This window comes from Rhamphochromis longiceps, linkage group LG19, assembly GCF_057381845.1.
Source record: "Rhamphochromis longiceps isolate RC_006_pf linkage group LG19, R_longiceps_female_GT1.1, whole genome shotgun sequence".
Classification (NCBI taxonomy): Eukaryota; Metazoa; Chordata; class Actinopteri; order Cichliformes; family Cichlidae; genus Rhamphochromis; species Rhamphochromis longiceps.
In genome coordinates this window covers 12,617,383-12,638,244 of record NC_140575.1, presented here as the reverse complement: position 1 = coordinate 12,638,244, position 20,862 = coordinate 12,617,383, and the positions used below count along the sequence as shown (strand labels likewise).

Here is a 20,862-nt window from a genome sequence, read left to right as displayed (position 1 = left end):
GAAAACGGAGACCACCAATCAAATCTCTGTTGTTTTAGGAAATATTTTGCTACATTACAGGACTCTGTGGCCTACTAATTGAATACAAAACCATATTAGCACAATTCAGCTATGTAATAAACAGGCTTGACATTTTAATTATCTCGTGACAACAAAGGACGACAGGCTGGCAGTGGGTGTTGCGTCTCTGGAGGAAGTGATGAGACTGATCCGACAGTTGTCTGAAACCCTCCCTCTCCGCTGATCTCAGGCGCTTTCAAACATTGAGTTTTGTCTTTATAATTGCTTGTTTAGAAGTTTATAGACATAAATACAGGTTGGACAAAGAAAACGAGGTAAAAATAGCATCGCGGTGATTATGAGTTGACATGATGGGTGCAACACTGACCGTGCTGTAGCCACTAAGTGGCAATTAAAATTTTTTTACTAAGGAATAGCAGCATGATGCAGGCAAACAGAAGCATGCATAACCTTATATTCACCAGCAGGTGGCAGTAAAGCCAAGATTAAGCCAATTTCAAACATGAGCTCCTCCCAGTTCAAAACAGAAGAGATGAGAATGTTGAGCCAAAAGCCCATAAATGGATTTTCGTGTCTGTTCTTTTCAATCCTAACAGTGGGGTTAGTAAACAAGACTCACGGCGCCACTTCATCCAAATAAACTGTTTATTTCTTTGGTATAATTCTTCACACTAGTTAAATACAAACATATCTTACAATGTAAGGAGCACTTGATTCATTTTGGCACGTACAACTTTGTCAACAGTTTCCAACATGTCGTAAAAATACCAGATGAGCATCAGCGAGGATGCAGGTGTGATGCGAGATGATGTTGAAACCGGATGTGCAGTCTTGTGGAGGCTTGTATTTGCTTTAGCTGTGTCGCTTCTTTAACACACATCCCTGAGCAACTTAACAGCACCGGCTCTCTCGTTAGCATCACGGAAGCGCTTTGAAATTTTGATTACATGTGTTTTATGTGAGGAAACGCCAACTTTTACTGAAAAACTGAAACTTTATCTAAGATAAATCATCAGACACGTTTCTGCCTGGACTGAGGCCTTGCAGCTGAATGCCCACACAGCCTTTACAAAACTACTGCACATTACATTCTGACATCAACAAAGTGCTGACAAAAGTGCGTATTTACACAGTGCTCAAATGTCCAAACACATGTGGAATCTTTGCAAAGCATCACATATAAAAGCCAAAGATTATAGATTTCATGGAAGACCTAATACAGTACTTTTTGACTGTAAAGTACCAGTGTGGAGACATTTACAGCAACTCGTGTACACACTTTAATAGAAAGATGCTAAAAAGGTTCCACATAACCGAAATTTCCACAAGGCGGTCACGATAATATCCACTTTAAAAGCTAAAATGTGACTTTTGCATGTCCGTTTTATTGTCTGAACAGAAACGAGTGCACGCAGCTCACACCCATCTGTGCTTACATCCTTTGGTTACAGGCTTTTGTGACAGCTGTTTCTGAGTCTATTTCAGTTACAATCTGTAGCTTTGAAAGTCATCCGCTTTTAACCACCCAGCAAAAGTAGTATTCAGGGAACAATTATGATGAACTATGCTTCTTTGACAGCGTTTCTGAAGTGTCATCTGCGGCGGGGCCGTTTGACAGTACCTCCAACAGTTACATCTCAAAGTGGCGGTACATGCTCTCCACATAGCTCAGAACCCGCTGCCAGTCAGGACCGCCCGCCCTCAGCATCTCCTCCACTGTCTGTTAAAGAGACACATTTATGAGCACAACAAACAAAAATCTGTTTCGTGTGTGTGTAAAATGGGAAATTGGTTAAAACACAAAGTCTTACCAGAGACTGCGCAATCCCAACGCTCTCTCCTGTTTTGAACGCTAGACTGAGATTCTCTTTCTACAACGAAGGAAGTAAAATCGATAAGTTTAACACAAACGAGTAGCTTCATCCCATCAGTTACACAGAAACCGGCACTACCTTGTTCTCGGGGCCGAGGGTGCTGTAAGGGATATGTGAGGGGAGGTAGGTGTGGTAGACGGCACAGAACGCCAGGCCGTCGGCCCAGCTGCTGCTGAAGTTGGTGATGTCAATGTTCTGCATGAAGAGGAGAGGATACAAAAATCTATTATGTTCATTACTTCAGTGTTAAAACCTGTTAGACTACCACTGTTATTAAGTCCTTTATTTAAACAGGTCTATAAACAAATGTGCAAAAGCTCAAACACATTACACGTGTTCACTGATTATTATAAGAAAAGCACGTCAAAGTACAACCTTTTTAAAATGTCTGAATGAAACCAGAGAGGGTAGTCTCATAGGTTTTGGCAGCTCATCCCTTATTTAAATTAGTTTTTCAAGTTCAGTGTGAATAAAAGGGCCAGCTAATGTTAACATGCATGTGACCTGATACTGTAAACATGTATTTAACTGTAGTCAGAAGTTAGTAAGCTGTAGATAAACATACAGTTCAGCTCTCGTCTCTCACCTAAGGCGAGCCATTCACTTTTCACATAATCACAGAATCAAGAGGCTTCAAGGCAGATGAAGAAAGATGCATATCAATAATATCACCATATTTAAGTGTGCACAAATTATGAATTATTACAATGATCTTTTGACTAGTGAATGTATACAAAACTTTTTATGAGGGGCAGATATAATATTGTTTGTATACAGAGTGATGGACCCCTGTGGAACACCTCTGCAAACAGTGAGCAGAGGTTACGTGACACCTCTGTAGTTCTACCAGAAAGATAATCTAAAATCTAAAAACACTTTTTCTACTAAAATGACAAGATCAGATGCTTTTGACAGGTTCAATACTAATGGTTACCGAGAGTTTCAGTTATATTACTGGAAACACTCAATGGAGCTGTTGATCTGTCACATGATTTAATCCTGAGGGTAAACGTTGATTCCAGAACCAGTGTCAGCTGGAGCTCTAATATTTTAGCAAGGGGAGGACAATTTGAGACAGGCAATAATAATTTAAATCACTCGGGTCCCCGTCTTTGTGGAGTGGGAGCACAGGTGCAGCCTTCCAGGTTTCTTGAATGTTTAATAAAAAAAAAAAAAAAAAAAAAAAAAAAAAAGGACTGTTATCAGAGTTTGGAATACTTGGTGGAGATTTAGAGATAATGACCAAGAACCCACACACACACACCTGTAAACTGAACTACATATAAAAGCATCTTGAGGGTCACCTTGTAGCCTTGGGTTCGACTCTGACACCAGCGGAGCAGCGAGTTTCTCTTTGAGCCTCCATGGCGACGCAGCAGCAGGTTGAATCCATCCTGAGACCTGAAAACGTGCACGCACGCTCGAGTCAGTTACAGTAGAGCAAACTGAACGTCGCACGAGAAGTGTTTCCTCTACTTAAGCTTCACGATCTATTTTGCTTCAGTCCAAACAAGTCGTTCGATTTATAAAGGATGTGACTGTTCACAGAGCGTCGCTGTGGACTCACTTGGTGGGCGGCAACTCGGTGAGGGCTGAATTGTACTTGTTTAAAGACTCCTCGCATTTTCCTGCAGACAAGAAACAACCCTGCGTTACACACCAGCAAGCTATGAGCATCCAGTGCAGGAAGGCTTAGTCACAGCACAACACATTTTAACTTAACACAAACATCTACACGGTTAAAGGCTCTTTTTGTAAATGTGTGTATTTAAAAGTAATTTAAAACGACCTAACGCCATAATTAGAATATGAAGAAAGAACAGCTATGACTTACACATAAATATATTGTGTGGAAGAGATATCAGCTGAAAAGAAACAACAACAGGGCTGTACTTTCATGTCATTAGTTTGTACCACAACACTATGCAGCACATCAGCGCCGCCTTTATTTTCCCAAACCAAACCTCGACAACCAAAAAACTAGTCACTACTTCAGGCTCGCTCTCAGATCTCTAAGACGCTCAAATTTACAAATTTACAATATGGTCACTTTTGGCTCTAAAAATTATGAATGAATTAACAAAATGAGGTTTAATCCCATCGTCTACATGGAGACTATGGTTAAAAACATAGTTCCTTAGTAGTATGAGGCGTGGGTGGGCTCACCTGCGTCACTACTTGACCTGCCGTCCTGCCAGTCCAGATTTCGACCTCTTAATTGCAACAAGTTCTTTTAAAGAAAAAAAAAGTATCTAATTAGGTATAGCTGTGTGTGCATACAGTATGCATGTCTTCATTAACAAGCAGACCCTAATGAAGCCACTTCCTGTGTATGAGTCTCACCTTGTTTGCAGCAGCAGCTGTTGCAGCAGAACTGGACTGGGAGGCTCCGTTCAGCATGGTGTTGGATTCTGAGGAGCTGGGTAATCTGGACAGGCTTCTGCAGCAAAGAATGGATAAAACAAACCAAATCAACTCTCCTCACACAGCTGCTTCACGCTCCACTTGTAGATTGGACTGTTTAAATTCTTTTCAAGTGGTCGACTTAATGCAGTACGTTATAGAGAAAGCACAGCCGCAGTCCTGACCAAGTTTGGTGATTGTTAGCAGAGATGATGTGGAGCAGAGAAGGTTTGTTTTCAAATCTCTGTCCAGTTCCACAGACGTACGCTTAGGCTCGAACCGTTTTCTCACCTTGACCTCTCTGTAGTCACCATCCTGCGTGTTTCACTGGATCGCACCCCCTCTCTGTTCCTGTCCTCATTGGTCACATTTCTCAGGTAGCGCTTAGTCACATCTTTACAGTCTGTTTTCGCCTCTTCGTCAGCGACATTCTTCACCACCTCGTTCTGATTCTTACTATCCAGCCCTTCTCCTCCTAACCTGTACACCACCCTCTCCCTGCCTCTGTGGCTTTCTTCCTTGCTCTCAGACTTGTTAGATTCTCCATTTGGCTTCTCAGGTTCATGACAAGGTTCCTGGGCTTCACTTTTGCCCTGGACCTTGGTGAGATTAGCCAGTTTTTGCCTGCTCTCCTTCAACTCTTCCCTCAGAGTAACCAGCTGCACATCAGCCTCTTTCTGTCTCTGCTGGGCAGCAGAAAGCTCCTTCTCAATGTCTTTGTGGGCTGTTCGGATCGCCGTCAACTCCTCTTCTGCCTCAGCTCTCAGGCGATCTGCCACCGCCACCGCCACCTGCAGGTCACCCTGGAACTGCAGCCATTCGCCACGCTCTGACTGGAAAGCAAACAGAGGATACTTTATTAGCAGGAAAATCTCAGTTTGTCCAACTAATTTAAGAAACAGCACCCATGTTCTGTGTGGGCATACGCTAGCACAGCTGACTGGTAAGCTGAACACAAGTGCAGCAGAAGCTGACTATAAATTTTGTAAATAATCTGTCATACAGTCCCGATCAAAAGTTCAAACCACAGGGGGGAGCTTAAGGGAAAGATTTTTTGCCTTTGCCATCAGAATGTCATGACAGAAAATGACAATAAATCTACATTTTTGCACAGATTTGGCCCTTTAAAGGCATGTAGCCCTAAACCTTTGAGCAGCTGTAAAACAGCCTGTTTTAGTTTCAATAAATTACATGCTCAACAAAATGTTTTGTCTCACTCTTTCTTCTTGTTGTATGTTGAAGCTTGACTTGGAACCTCGTTAAGATCCAACCATGCAAAATATGTTTTTTTTGCCATCTTTCAAGTGGCCTTAAACCTTTGATCAGGACTGAGAGAAATATAATAAAAATGTAACGGATAATCCACGCAATCAAAATTATTTTCACAATAATGCCATAAAGAATCCAGATGATTAAAGTTGGCTTTAAGTTAATCAGACAGACAAAAAGAAACAGCTCAGCTTTCCGCAGAGAATGACTGCAATCAAATAAACTATCAAATATCCATTTCGCCCTCATTAGACGACAAGTTGAGCTGAAGCGAGCAGCAGGCCTCAGCAAGCCGAGGGGGGGAGTGGAGCTGGCAAGCCAACTCAAATGAGGCAAAACTCGATCATGAGAACAAAAAGTGGTCTGCTCGTTTTTAAAAATCATTCTTGGAGGGAAAAAAAACGACTCGAAGCCGAACAAGCTCCGACACAAACAGAAAAACAAAGCAAATGTAAGCAACGTTTTGGGAGCCGGACCAAAGATTACATTGTGAAACTGCCTTCTGCGACACCATCGGTGTGGCTGTGATCCAAAAACAGTTTTTTTGGACATGGGAAAACCAAATCCCAACTCGGATTCAGTTTCACATCTTCGTGATGTAAAAAAAACGCTTCCAGCTTTCATTCTTATAGTCCTGCAGCAGCAGACATGAACAAACACTACCCCCAGACATCAAAACAGGCACTCAGAGCCAATGAAGCCAAGAGGTAAACGATACCAGACTATTAAAAAATGTTAAGCGACCAACATCATAAAAGAAAAACAGAGGGATGTGGAAAAACGTCAGAGAAGACAGGGAGGACAATAGAAGTTGTTGGAATCACACACAGATTTAAGGAAAGGGAGTTCACAGACTGTGGAGAAATGTAAGCTGGGGAACTGCGAGAGTGTGGAGGAGTGGAGGGATTGGGAAGGGTGGTAATTAGATGAAGAATGGATGAAGATGTGGAGGAGGAGGCGAGTCTGAGCCAAGCCGTTCCCTCATCTGACCACTGACTCAAGACCACAGCTGGACCTGATTACTCTGGATGCATGCGCGCACACGTACACATGCATATCACGTTGCTTTCCTCTCTCCCACAGACACACACCTCCCCTGTTCTTTCACATCAACATCAAACCACACCGTTTCATTCTCCAACACGCATACATATACTCAGGTTAAGCCGAAGCACACTCTCCTTGGAAATCAGCAGGATAGTGAATCCTGTTTGGAGTTCTCCGAGTCTATATTTAGGATTATTAAAAACACCCGCGTGGACTTAAAGAATCTTGTCTTTGCAGAGTCTTTGTTATCTAGATGTGGACACCAACTGGAGCGTGTCTGTTTAAGGAAACAGGAAGGGGTGCTCCTCAGTTAACACTGAGATAAGGGTGTGGACTGTCAGGACCTCAGGACCCAGCCTCATGCCCCGCTGCAGGACCAGATGTAGTACAGGCATACATACACATGTCTATACTCTAGATGCAAATCTGCGTTCCTGACAATTCCTGGAAAGAGTTCAGCACACACTTGAAGATTTGTGCTGTGTTTACTACTATGTGTCCCTACTTCACCTCCACGCCCACTCTAACTTGGGGAATCATCCCAACTCAGTGATTACTGCTCTCTCCAAGCTGTGGTGTGAATTCAAATATATTTATTAAGACACATTTGCCTCCCAGATGTGCAGTGCAAAATGGCCAAAAAACTCTGCAAATGATGCTCAAACATAACTTAACCATAAGCTAACAAGAGAGTTGCATATTTAAGAAAAGCTTCCCAATGGAGTCGGGAACCCTTCTCCCATCCTTCCATCAGTCTACATGTGATCTGTGGCGTCCAAATGCACGGCCTGTTTCACTGCAGCAGACTGTCAAGGAGCAAAGAGAACAGAGAGAACCTGGAGATCATTTCAGGAAATCTCGGCCAGCGCTCACCTGGAACTGATTCCAAATGCTTTGAGATCGACTCCAGCAGGGAACACAAATCTGACCATCCACCCCCACAACACAGCCACGATTGGAGTATTTTCATTTTTGCTGGTTAAGAAAACTGAAAGCTTGTCATGCTCATAAGCACAAACAGATGGTACATTTGATAACATCCTTAGCAGTTCATTGCACAATGGGCAATCATGTGGCTTTCTTTAGAATTCAGTTTAACTACAAAGAAATGGAAAATACATTATTGCTGCCGGGTAGACAGAGACAGATAAGGAGCATTAGGAAAAGCAGTGCTGAGGACAGATGAAGAAAGCACATCAGGGAGGCTTATCTGTCTGAGTGTGACTGGAAAAATAACAGCTACTTAAATTACAAGAAAAAAAGGGGTCAAAAATGGGGTCAGATCTGAAGAGGAAACGGCTTAAGCAAGGTGGGGTCAGACGAAAAGATGGATGGTGAATGCAGAATAGAGGAGAGGGGGGGCTGAAGGCATCCAGAGGAAGGAAGAGATGAGAGAGAGAGGGAGAGCCATCGCTCATTTCAGTCTTGTGCTCGGGGTGGAGCGGTCAACAGGCCCAGCTGGGGGCTGAGGGGAGGGGGGAGGCCTCTGAAGAATTCTTGGTGCATGTGTTTGTAAGTCTTTTGTTTCGTGTGCACACGCACAAAACATGGCCAGTGGGTCACTGCAAGCTGCAGCCCTTCTACCTCACCACAGCACAAAACAAAACAAGTTTTGTCTTGGAAACAGCCGAATGTGAACCCCCTCCTCCGCCCTGCACTCCCCTTCTCCGGCTCTCCACACAAAGGATCTCGGCACTGCAGAGCAGGCAGGGAGGGTTCATAAAGCTGAGCTCCGGCTAGCTTATATCGTCCTACAGAGGGCTCATGTAAACACGGGTTTGGATTGCCATGATTTCCATAACACTGAGCCCTCTCGCTGTGTTATACCACAGTCCCTCTGAGCTTCAGCTGGACCGTGCGAGGCTTATATTTCTAGGTCTTTTACAAGGATGTGGGAAAGTGGAAGAAAGACAAAGTAAAGAAAGGAGTGTTTGGACAGTTTGAATATTAAATAGGCAGAGCTGACATCAAGGAGGCGCGGAATAGACGAGCTGGAAGATAAAAACGGACGACGTGCGTCAGTCGCAGTTCAATTAAAATAATTCAAATACATGAGAAAAATAAAAGAGCAGACGAGAGGACGGGGAGGATAGAAGAAAGAGAAGAAAAGGCGATGGGGACGGGGAGGGGCGCCGTTCTGTCATAGTCCAGCTGTCGTAATCTGTGGCAGATCTAGAGGAAGCTGGAAGCCTCTGGCTACAATCCTCATAAGGGAGGGTCAGGAATCGGAACGAGTAACTGACAGGAAATTACTCAAGAATATCACCGTCCTCCTAAGATCGCAGAATGAAGGAGAAAATGAACTAAAGAAGTGCTGCAGAATTTGATTTTATCCATATCGAACATAGCCGGAGAGTCTCTCGTGAACAAGCACCACCTTTCAGGTTGAAAGTCACTTCTTCATTATTATTAACCCTTTTGTGTTTGCCATTCAGTTCAGTTCATTTTTATTTACACAGCACCGACAACAGTCACATGTTGTCTCATCAGAAGGTGCAGCTGCCTGTGATACCAAAGGCGAGCGTCCTTGATAAACTATCTTGTTGGACAGAAAATGATCTCAACGACTTTCCTCCTGTGGAAGGACAGGAAGACCTTCATTAGCACAGCTGCAGCCCCCAGGGGGTGAAGCAGACTCCACTTGAAGACTCTGTTGTTGTTAAAGGGGAACAAAGTGTGGGCTGTGATGGTACATTATGTGTTATTGTTACCTCTCGGCTCACAGGTCATATTACACTGACCTGTACATCACTTCCTGTTTACAAATGCATGCACTTTACTCGTTCAGTTATGCTGCAACAAAGGTGCGTCGTGTATATAAAACACAGGACTAATTACAGGATGAAGTTTGATGAAAAAAGAGGCTTTAAACAACACAAGACTGGCAGTGGGACCCCAGATGAAACGTTTACAGTCACAGCTTACAATCTAGCCGGTGTATATCAAAGCAAAGACTTCCTGTCATCATACAAGAATTTTAAAAAGTCAATTTATTGGGGTTTAGGCAAACGCATCCTTCACGGGGACTGGAACCTGGTCATTACGACTAGAAGGCATCCAGTACCAAAGCTCCTCACTCCAAAATGTTGCCACATTCATATGCAAACTTTAGTTTATAGAGAATGACCGGATAACGTCTCTTTGGGGGGGAAGAGTTAAGTGCACGGTCGGTGTCTGAGGAGAAAACTTTCAAGCTCATCTCACCTCTAATGTACTCTTCAGACTCTTCACTTCTGTCAGCAGATGCTTCAGTATCTCTGAAGGAAGGTCACAGAAATGTCAGGCAGCATCACATGCATATAAAACACAAAAAATGTCGAGGAAATTGACTTGCCCTTCTTAAAACAGACAAACGTTTGGCCCACATTGAAATGCAGAGTTGTAGCACTCAAACAACAAGCCTGCTGGGGTTGTTATTGCAGTGCTTATTTAGGGAGGAGATATTTTGAAATTTCAAATACTAGTACTATAATAATAAGACTGATTTCACTCTCACCTGCTGTGTTTGTGCTCCCGTCCTCACTGGCAGGGATTCCCAGAGCTAGCTTACACTCCTCCAGCAACTTCTCCAGTTCCTCGCTTTGGCCATCCTTCGGTTCCTGACACTGCGGCAGAGACTGACTCAGACCACTGTCCCTTTCTCTCCAGTTTTGCCCCAAAGAGCTGCCCACCACAGGCGAGGCACTAGACAGAGACGAGGGGCTCTTTATAGGACTGACAGGCACACTCTTCTCTGGGGTAACAGGAATCCTGGGTGTAGAAGTAGGAGGACCACCATTCCTCCCTACAGTAGCTTTCTCACTCACGGCCACAGCACCGGCTGGCTTGCTGTTCACTGGGTTAACTCCAGCGCTGACCATGGAGCTGTTTGCGCTGACCGGCGGACAAGGCTTCCAATCTGGAGGGGGACTGCGAGCGCTGGGAGTAGTTGGCGTGCCGTGCTGCGATTTCTTGCCAGTGGTCGCCGGTACTGGAGGTAGAGACGAAACTGAGATCGTAGGGGAAGACGGAAGCTGGGGAGCACTGGTTGTGAAAACAGCACCATCGTTCTGTGGCGTAGTAGGTGGAGTGTGAAAACTGTCCACCTGAGCCCCTAAAAAAACAGATTTGAGAGAAAATGAGAAAAGCAAATTGTGTTTGAAGACTGCATCTAAATATGGGAAAAAGGGGAAAAACTGAGCTGAATAATCATTTCTGTCAGACGTTTTCCACACAAGACATCAATTTAAGAACAATTCTTGAAATAATTTCATATCCTGGTCTCTGGTTTTAACTTCATGAGTGGAGCAGGACTTTAAAGTTTGTGCTCATTTCCAGGCCCGACTTTTATTTTTGGACCGTACTGAAATAACTTTGTTTAAAATAGTCCACTTTTCTTATACTGAGCCTTGGTGCAGCTGCTTAGCTCACTCGCTATCTGAAAGAAGCAGTTTTAACTCCTCTTTCTTTAAGACACTTTGCTCCTGATTGTGAACAGAAGGTTTGAAGAACAGGTGGGTGGAGCACACGTCCTCACATCATGATCTCTTCACATCACGCAAGTCCAAGTATGGGTGTTTACAGCAGTTTAGAGCTCTTAGAGAGTATTTGCACATACGACGACCTCCGTATCTGAAACTCTGACCATGAGCAGTCATCGCATACATGTGTGACAGAATAACAGCCTCCATCTGTGACTCGGTCACACAGACTGAAGGAATACACTGAACAACTGAAGCGGACACAGAACGAAGTAAGAAAGCAGTCAGTCGTCAGCAGTCAGGCATGCTGACGCTGAAAACATCATCTAGCGAGTTGACGGAACTCGCTAGATGCTGACCAGCACAATGCCCGGGCCGTGCCCCTGACGATGAATGCTGTAATACAAGCATTCCTCTAGCGCTGCTCATCCATACCACTGCTCCCGATTCAGGAACACATGCAGACACAGGACAAACAATTCCCACGTATTTGCAGCACTCAGTTACCGATTCATTTTCAGACTTGACACATGATGAGTTCCACTTTTTGGCATTCCCCGCCTGTCACAGCACGCCAGCGTTAAGAACTCCAGAGGCTGTGGGAACCCGTAGGCAGCGTTTCCTTCTCTTCCCCGCTCATTTTTCTTGTTTGGACAAAAGCTTCACTATGAACAAAATGAATGTTTTTTGTTCCTTCGTTTTTCTTTAGTGATGTAAGATCAGCACTTGAACATTTGCAAAGTTATGCACCACCTGCTGCACGGCCAAGTCACCGAGAAAGAATGACAGGACTGTCTAATAGGACTCTCAAGCCAACCCTTCTCTTTATTTCTTCATTCCAGACCTTAATGCGCTCGTCCAACCATGTGCATGGGTGGCAAGTTGACTGAATGAGAGTGGATGTGTGTGTGTGTGTGTGTGTGTGTCAGATGGCATTAGACTTCCTATGATTAATCCGCTGCCCTTGTGCTGAGCTGGGGAATTCTGCCGATTCATCACAGCTGGCCCGGCAGGGCCAGAACGAATCACACGGGGACGCGAGGAGAATGACCACTCACTGAGCAACACAGGAGAGCTGCCAAGATTCCTGCTGCAACTCAGCACACACACAGACACACACACATTCACACACCTACAGCTTTTCCACTTTCTTCTCTCTGCTGCCTTCAGTTTCATGATTACTCTTCATCCACCTTCACTTTTTGGGAATTCTAGTACGTGCACTTTTCTGGTATCATGCTTCCGACTTCCGTGTACTTCATGAATCAGATGTTTGTGATTTCCTGGAAATTTCTCAACACAATTCAAAACACGAGGCCAACACAACACAGCCATCTGTGCGCACTGCCAAACCTTTCAGACACAGCATGGAAAGTTCAAGGGAGCTGATTCCGCCAGAGCTGGTTTAAAGAAAGTAAATTAAGTGTGTGTGTGTTTGAGGGATGACCTACCTGTGGGTCCATGGCTGTCCTTGGTGGAAAAGTTGCCCATTCTGCAGTAATAGGGATGGGGCCAGTGATGTGGCCCTGCAGGTGCTTGTTGCACTTTCACTCAGACCAGACCAAAGAGAGAGAGAGGAGGTGACCTACACACACACACACACAGTGAGAGAGAGAGAGTACATCCAGCAAAGGATGAAGTCGTGCACTTTTATCCAGCTGAGAAATAATCCAGTGAACACAACCTCGCTCACAGTGATGGCGGACTGAGGAAGTTTACATGGAGTCTCATTTGAATGATAGTAAAATCAGTACCTTTACATAATGAGGCTGAAACACCAGAGTGAGATCAGACGTACAGGCAGGACGCTACAGTGTGGCCACATGAGGCAGAAAGCTGTTGGCACGTAGGTGTAAGTGCTCGGTGAGTGGAAAAGGACGAGAAACGCGCCCCAGATCCACAGAAACTGCAAACCGAGTCACCGAGAAGCACCCACGAGTTTAAACTGGCAGTTAAACCAGTGAGGTTCACTAAGACGTAACATCGTTCTTCTAGAGTCACAGGTTTGCGCCACAGACGCGCGAGAAAAACTTTCAGCCACAAACTCGATATAAGTTCTTCACTGAGGGTGGAAAAAAGTCACTCAAAAGTCATCTTCAATGTGAAAAGGCAACAATAGTGGGTACAAACCTTGGACAGATTAGAATCAATCCCAGATCGTCCGGTTCTGCGTTTTGGAAACTCTGCTTCTTCTTCTTCTTCTTCTCCACGACCCGCTTTCTCCAGCGCTGCTCAGCCAAGCGCACTGCCCCGCTGTTCCTTCACGGAGAGGCGCCGAGGGCAGATGGACAAACGCAAAAGCAGCAGCTGTTGGACAAAGTCAGGTCCAAGCAACATTTTACTCCTGGGAGCTTCTCGATAAAGAAGCAAAGACGTGTGGCTTTAGTCCTCAGAAAGAGTCGAAGTGAACTCTGACCGCAGATGACCAATGTCTCCGATATCCACCGGACGTGTCCACTGGAGGGCACAGTTAGGCTGTGAAAGGACAAACCTGTTGCTGTCGCCTCTGGGATGGGTTGGTTTCTGTCCGCTCACTGCTTCGAGCGGATGACCCACTGACCTGCTGTGCCATACAGCCCCGGGCTGAACAGTGAACCGACTTTACATACCAATATTTCTCCAACTATTCACGCGGTCCCGGTGAGAGTTTAGCTCCCACATAACTCCGGTGAGTCCTGGGATGATTCAGTTCTGAGTGTTTCAAACTATTTCCTGGTTACGCTTTTGCACTAATGCAGTCATTTTTTATAGTTTAATTCTGACTAACTCATGCACACAATAAGAAATAAACCACAGTTACGCAAAACTAAAGTTACGCATAAACATTAGTGACAAAAACATTAAAAGATCACATATGTAGACACAGCAGCTCTGGTCTGGACATATTTATTTAAAAGCTGGCATACACAGGAGATTACTAATTAAACTAATCGCCCATATGGCCAAATCTTTGAATCTATAAATTTTGAAATATATATATATAATTTTTTTTTCAAATTAAATTAACCTGTGTCAACCTTGCTAAGATGCATTTAACCAAATATTATCAGTGGGGTGTACTTGTATATTTGAGGTTTTGTGGATCAGAAAAAATCCCAAATAAACTCAAACTTGTGCAGTTAATTATTGTTTTTTTTCTTTAACTCATGAAAGTTGCTGTACAGTCGTTCCACCGTGGAAAAATGGTAATTTAAAGAAATCATTAAAAAAGTGTTTGACTAAAATATTTAAAAGCAGCTTGTGCTGGTCGGTGTGAGTCTGTCTACAGCCTCTGGTCTTGCACTGCACGTTGTGTCTGTCACAGTACCAGGATATCAGCGTCCGTCCTCTCTCTGCAGTCTTACAAGTTTATCTTGTGATTAGGTCATCAGGGCCGTGATTCCTGTGGTAAAATTCTGTCACATCTCTTGAAGCATAATTACACCCAAACAGCATGAATTGAATCTTGACTAAAACATTTATTTCTTGGTACAAAAAGAACAATTTCATCTCACATAATTGCACAGAAACAATCTGAGCCACAGCTGTGACTAAAGTGCTTTTATTTCATGAATCTAGTCCAACATCTTTTCATTAAATATTAATGACTTTACTAACAGAACAAAAGTCTCCTTTAATGGGCACAGCTAAAGTCAAGTTTGTAGAGCTTCACAGACGCTAATGGATGAGCGCTGATGTGTGACATCCAGCACACTGACAGATGAATACTGTGCTTTCAAACATCCCTTGCATTTTTAATCCGAGAGCTAACGTGTTTTCGAGCATCGCCATTATTCAGTGCACTATCTCGGCAGTTTCTCCTCATAGACTGCACAATGCCGAGTGAAACAGGAACCGGCTGCAGCGAGGAGACAAGCTCTCCTCCTTCACTCTCTTATTGAGATCAATAGGTTTTCGCAGTTCTCTGTGCTCACTGTGCACTGTTGCAGTATAAAGAGAATCCATCAAAAGCAGCTAGGTGCATTACACAGCTTCCAGCCCATGTCCACATTGATTCTGAAACTCCCAGGAGGGCAATGCCTGAATGCGACCGCAGTCTGCAGTTCAGTGAAAGCACGGCCAATTATTTCCGATCCGAATTTTCAAACAGGTGGAGAACATTTTAGTCAAACGTGTCTGTAATTCTGAGCGCTATCTGTTTGGTTTACTCTGTACATTTCCTCCAGAGCATTCCTGCTCTTTATAACCCAATTATGAAATTGTTTATAGGTGTCAGCCTCAGTCCAGAATAAGGTGAGCAACTGTCCAACATCCGATGCCAGTTGGAGCCATTAGCCCGCTCCTGAGTGGATTACGACCATTTTGTTGGTGACCCTCTGTGCTAGAATACTGGTGGGTCACTACTGGGCCATTATAAACTCCCAACCTGCCACAACTAGCCACTTGTCCAATTTGGCAGAGCGACAAGGACGGCTTTTTGGCTATGAGAATGTGGACTGCAAGGTCTGGCTGACCTCTAACTGACGAAACACTAAACTTTCTTACGTCCTCCTTTGGAGAATCCCTCTGTTGCCTACCTTGTACCATCTCCACATCTGATAAATCTCAAGTATACTGGCTCAATTTAATAGCCGGTCAATGACGACAGTATAACCTTGTGCAATCCATAAGGCACAACGTGCATTCTCAACCACGCTCAGTGTCTCGCCGAGTCTCAGCTCCGCTCTCTCTGGTACATTTTTTTGGTGTTAACACGAATGAAAACACCACGTCTAGACTCGTCCATCCATATCTGACAGCGAGACAAACGGTGGACACTGCAGGGGGAATGGCACAATATTTGGACGCACAGGAACTGTTTACGGGTCCTTGACCCTCTAATACCAGATTAGGTTAATGAGTGTGTGCACCAGGAATGGTTTTCCACCAGGGTTAATCCCCACGGAGGGCACAGACTTATCCTGCAGAAATCACCACTTTACCTTGCTTACCCGCCACCTGCGGTGTCTCATCAAAGTGTATTTGTGCAATTGTTGTTTACACGGCCCACGCTTTGATAACAGATCCACTTTCTTCTGATAAAAGAGCCGTTTTCAAGCCACAAAAGCATCCTCTGCTTTACCACTCTGACCGAATCCTCAGAGAATTTAAAGTCCTCAGAATAGACGCACCGGTTTCGACTCAGCCCCAAAGCCAACCTATGTCTTCGACTGCTCTCTTTCGATTGACAGCCAATGCAGAATACACCAAAAGATGCCAAGGCTTGTTGATGGATGGCACCTGCTCCTCCTCAGAGGAAATCAATTGAAGTCATGGGCAAGGATGGGCTGCTCAAGCACTTACACATGGCTTTGTGCCTGGGAAAAGATGGAAAGGAGGTCAGAGAGAGAGAGATGCCAACCATCTGTGTACAGAGGAGCGCTGCCAAGCATCACTCTCTTTTTACCTCAGTACTCGAAAAGACACACAATGCCTCCAAATTAGTCATGCTAGCTCATTCAAGCCACATTCAGCCACAGTTTCTGGGAAGTTCCAGCACCAGTTACGTACTCATCCCATCATTCATGCTGTTTAGTGCCCTCTCTGTGCATTAAACAGCCTAGTTATTAGTGAATAAGTGAACCAATCCAGTAGAATGTGAACTATTGTTACTGAACTCCATATCTCTATGATACTGTTTCTTATTTCGCGCCAACACACAGGTTCAGTCAGATATCCACAGCAGCATGTCTTCAGAGAGCACATGGGCCGCATTGGTGCAATGGGCCGGCATAGCTACAATCTTAGACATGACCGAGCGTAGTTACCGGAACTCAACCTATGGTGCCGGCCAAACTATCACCACAGACTAATTTGAGGGAACTTTGTCGCCAACGAACGAGGGAGGTGGGATCCCCTGGCAGGCACCGGCCCGGCGAGTCGCATCCAGGACGGGGATCCTGTGTGCCACTGCACTGGCATCAGTGTGCGTGCCGATCCACTGCAGGACACGGGAAGAGGGCCGATGGTAGAGGGCCAACTGCTTGGAGCTGTAGCCACACATCCCGATCCCAACGGCTCCCAGCAGCATAGCCATACCAGGCACGGTCTTCTCCGCCGGAGGCGTCACGGCCACATTATGGTAGGCCTGCGTCTGAAAGAAAAGTAACGAATGCGATAAGCGAGGCACAACATGCACACCTCAGCTCCAGCTGGTGCTCCCAGCAATCCTGGAGAAATTAAAACCCCATCTTTTCTCATTTACTAAATTGTGGCCCGTCTCTTTTGACAAACAAAAAGCTCATCAATTTTGCGACATGGACAATTTCCTCCGTGGGCCCTTGACAATTATAAAGCATGTGGAGGAGCAAATAATAGAAACTTAACTTCATAGTTTCTAATGGAGCTGTGTCCCAGGCAGTTAAGAAGCCATTCCTGCAGCTCGCTCAACCAGTTCCCATTTCCACTTACAATGCAATGGACTGTCGCAGGCTTTCTCTATTGTTTGTGATAAACGCTACTACTATTGAGCTAAAATATAAGCCGTTCTACAATTACTGGAACAGCAGCCTGGAAATATTGTGGTCTGTGCGTATATAATAAGATAGCACTGTGTTTCATCATCTTGTCACAACCGAATCTGTTGAGACAATGCACAGAAAAATGGCTGCACAATAGCAGCACGAGGCTTAGCGAAGCAAGTGTGCTGTATGATTTGTAACTGTCAATAAAACTCTGCACGTACCCATGAAAACAGCACCTTGCAAACATTTTATCAGCAGTTTCTCCCCTGCCTCCCTCTGGAGTGGTTCAGCAGAGACAGAGCATGCTAACCCCTGTATGAATCCCAGACTAAAGCACTACTTTTTATTTTAAAGGTCTTGCATTTGTCAGTAAAACTTAAAATCTAAGAAAAGAAAAACTTATTTTCTTAAATATTCACCTGAAACCTTTAGAACCTACCAAAGGCTCACACTCACCTGCAACAGCCTGATGTAGCCAGGAGTGAGTCTTGGGAGCCTGAAAAACATCTGAGCTTCCCACGCTGGTCTTCCTGCTAAATCAGATGAATTAAAGGCCAGATGACTCTTGGCAGTCTCTATCTAAAGCTCCTCTCCCTGGACTCCCAGGACGGGAAACCCACTGAGATAGAGGGTTCGTCCGGGTGTTCGCACACCTAAGCTCAGCTGTCTGAGGTAGGACAGTCTGGTCAGCCTTTATAACGTCTCCTTCCTGACTTTACATAATAGGACAGCTGCAGGTGGTGAGCCTAAGGGGATTACATGAGCTGGCACACAGGGACAAAGAAGTCAGACTACACAGAAGGAAGGGTGGACGTGTAGGGAAAGGTGATCCTCGCTTCTTCTTTTGCCAAAGAATACAAACTGAGCAAAATCATATTTAAATATGTGCGATTGTTTTGCATATTTCTGCACCTCAATCAAACTATAAACATAATCAAGGTTTTTATAAAATGTATAGAGTGTAGTGATATGTGTCTGAATTATATGCAGAATATGTATGGATAATTTCAGAGTTGTTTCCAGTTTGATGCCAAAACAAAGTCAAAAATGATGAATAAGAACTTGTTGATTATGTAGGCACATTAGCATCAGGTGTAAAGGACTTCTGACTTCAGCATTTCCTTTAAAAGGCCCACACTGAAGAGGTGAAGTCATTTACAGTCCAGAGCCCATTTAAATCTGCCAACTTAGTTGATTTGAATGTTTTTTGTGTGTTGATGTTGAAAGTGGCCTCTCTAGCTGTGTCAGCAACTTTCTTTAAGCTTTAATATCCTTCCTGGCTTCGGGGTCCCGGGTGCAGAGCGAGGTCTTATAATGAGGTAGCTGTGCTGATAACGTCGCTCTCGGTGGATGGGAGGAATTTTCTCCGGTGAGAGTTACCAACAATGACCTTCTTCCCATCTCTAGTAACAGGAACCAATTGTGCCTCCTGACTCACGCATCCGCGAATAATCTCAAACTCTGGCAATAATACTGCAAAGTCATGATGTCATGGAAACTTGTGATGCCCACTGGGCTTTAAGCACAGAGACAATATACCACTTAAAATGCTGTGTGAGAAAATGTCAAATCACAAACTGATATTCTATTGAATATTTAGAGTTTAGAGACATTTCCCAGGAAACCTCAAATATGAATGTCAGGATGGGGTTAAACCAGGACTGCTAACTGAAAATAAAGACAAGATGATAGTTTATTATACTTTTAATGAAATTTGCAGATTGTCTTGGTGGAGTTTGATAAACTCAGCCATCTGCTCCTTTCTATCTAAAATATATCAGGACACTGGAGTAAATTCTCGACCATCTCACATTTCTGTTTAATCAGTTTTCTGTTTGACGTTTATTCAGATGTGTAAAAACTATAACTTTAATCTCACCAAACTGATTTACTCAGGAACAACTAAAACACTGGAAAAAGCCAAACAATAACTTTTTAAAGTTATCTAAGTGACTTATATGTCATGTTTAACCTGAGTAGCGAAAGACTGCGGGGGGTCTGAAAACGATGTCCGGTGTTCTCACCATCTCTAGTGAGCCTCGACCTCCCTGTCAGCTATCGAGCTAGTGGGTAGCAGACGTCTCCGAAAACGTCGGAGCACTTTTGCAAATATGTGATGTCTTGATAAATCGAGCAGATATTTGAAGTTTACAGCTACATTCGCACCTGAAAATATCTTAAAAGTTTATTTTGTGACCCAGAAAGAGTAATAAGAGTAATATTAAAACTAAGTAGCTGCCGCCATTGGAATTGGCTGAATTCTGGGAAAGGTTGGGCCACGAAGGATACACCCGACCCATCCTTCAAATCTGGGGAAAAGGAGGATGCAGACTGGAGCAACTACGGATCAAACTACCAACCTTCTGATTAGCAGATGTCCTGCTCTTCCCATTTTCTTCACATCAGCTGCATTTATGAATATTATTAAGGTTAGCTCTGCTTTGATGACTACAACACAAATGTTACCTCAGTCTTGTTTTGAGTAGCTACACACGCAACCTTCACAAAAACTCCCTTAAAAGGTCTGCAACTGGTTCACGGGCCACTTTTGAGAGGATAGCCAAATGGTAAGCCTCGCTGTCTCGAATCCAGGGATATCTCTCAATTCTTTAGAAGTTTAAACTTTTCTGTGGATGTGTGGAAAAAGTAACCTGCTTTCAGAAGTGCAGGAAATCCTTGCGGATTATCAAAGATGTTAGGATTTATACTGAGCTGAACTTAAAAACAATCCACCTTACAGTCTTTGAGATGTTTGGGTCTGGACTGCAATCCTTGGAGCCATTAAGCATGGCTGAAGAAATGCACTAATCTCTGAATGATCACTGTTATATTATCTTAAGCATGTGTGCCCTTATTCTCTCCTCTGGCTAATGTCTGCATAATGAGCCCATGAGCTCCCATCGGATGCAGCACCTGGTGCATCCATCCATGAATGGAGGCCACAGATGGCAGCCCTCGTGCTAATTGTTCAGTCATACACGCATACACTCAGGGTGTGTATTACAGTGTATGATATAACCTGTCGGTGTCTACTGGTGCATTCCCGGTTTGGAGCAATTGTTCCTCTAAAGCCGGAACATGGCAGACAGCTCTCCCTCATGCCATCAAAAAGTCACTGTCCAGCTGAGATAAATCTTTGTCCTTTTCCTGAACTCGTCCCTTGGCATTGCATGATGGGTTAATGCATTAAAATAGGCTACCTGAGCTGCAGACAGGTATTGTGATGCAGAAGGTTAAGCTACCTCCCTAGGTGGTACTGGTTTAAAAGGTCCATCAACAACAATGTGCTGGCATATTTAGCATATAGTTAGATAAAGGAGAGTAGCTTTGGGGATTATGTAATGG

General features: G+C 44.2%; 2 protein-coding genes across 3 annotated transcripts; both read right to left on the bottom strand.

Moving 5' to 3' along the window:
* Positions 1 to 656: 656 nt before the first annotated feature.
* Positions 657 to 13,587, bottom strand: LOC146646344 (uncharacterized). 2 transcript variants are annotated; one of them, XM_085391972.1, is made up of 12 exons: positions 12,829 to 13,587; positions 12,526 to 12,659; positions 10,111 to 10,707; positions 9,819 to 9,871; positions 4,590 to 5,131; positions 4,239 to 4,335; positions 4,062 to 4,125; positions 3,463 to 3,523; positions 3,200 to 3,296; positions 1,974 to 2,090; positions 1,833 to 1,892; positions 657 to 1,741 (listed from the first exon to the last, which is right to left on the bottom strand). In XM_085391972.1, exons 2-12 carry the CDS (start codon positions 12,563 to 12,565, stop codon positions 1,652 to 1,654), a joined length of 1,818 nt encoding a protein of 605 aa, XP_085248098.1. In that variant the 5' UTR covers positions 12,566 to 12,659; positions 12,829 to 13,587; the 3' UTR covers positions 657 to 1,651. The 2 variants fall into 2 exon arrangements, with proteins under 2 accessions (XP_085248098.1, XP_085248097.1); XM_085391971.1 differs by having other exon boundaries at positions 13,205 to 13,585.
* Positions 13,588 to 14,611: 1,024 nt separating this feature from the next.
* Positions 14,612 to 18,169, bottom strand: LOC146646343 (uncharacterized). The gene is made up of 2 exons (XM_085391811.1): positions 17,974 to 18,169; positions 14,612 to 17,147 (listed from the first exon to the last, which is right to left on the bottom strand). Exons 1-2 carry the CDS (start codon positions 18,022 to 18,024, stop codon positions 16,863 to 16,865), a joined length of 336 nt encoding a protein of 111 aa, XP_085247937.1. The 5' UTR covers positions 18,025 to 18,169; the 3' UTR covers positions 14,612 to 16,862.
* Between the last annotated feature and the right edge of the window lie 2,693 nt (positions 18,170 to 20,862).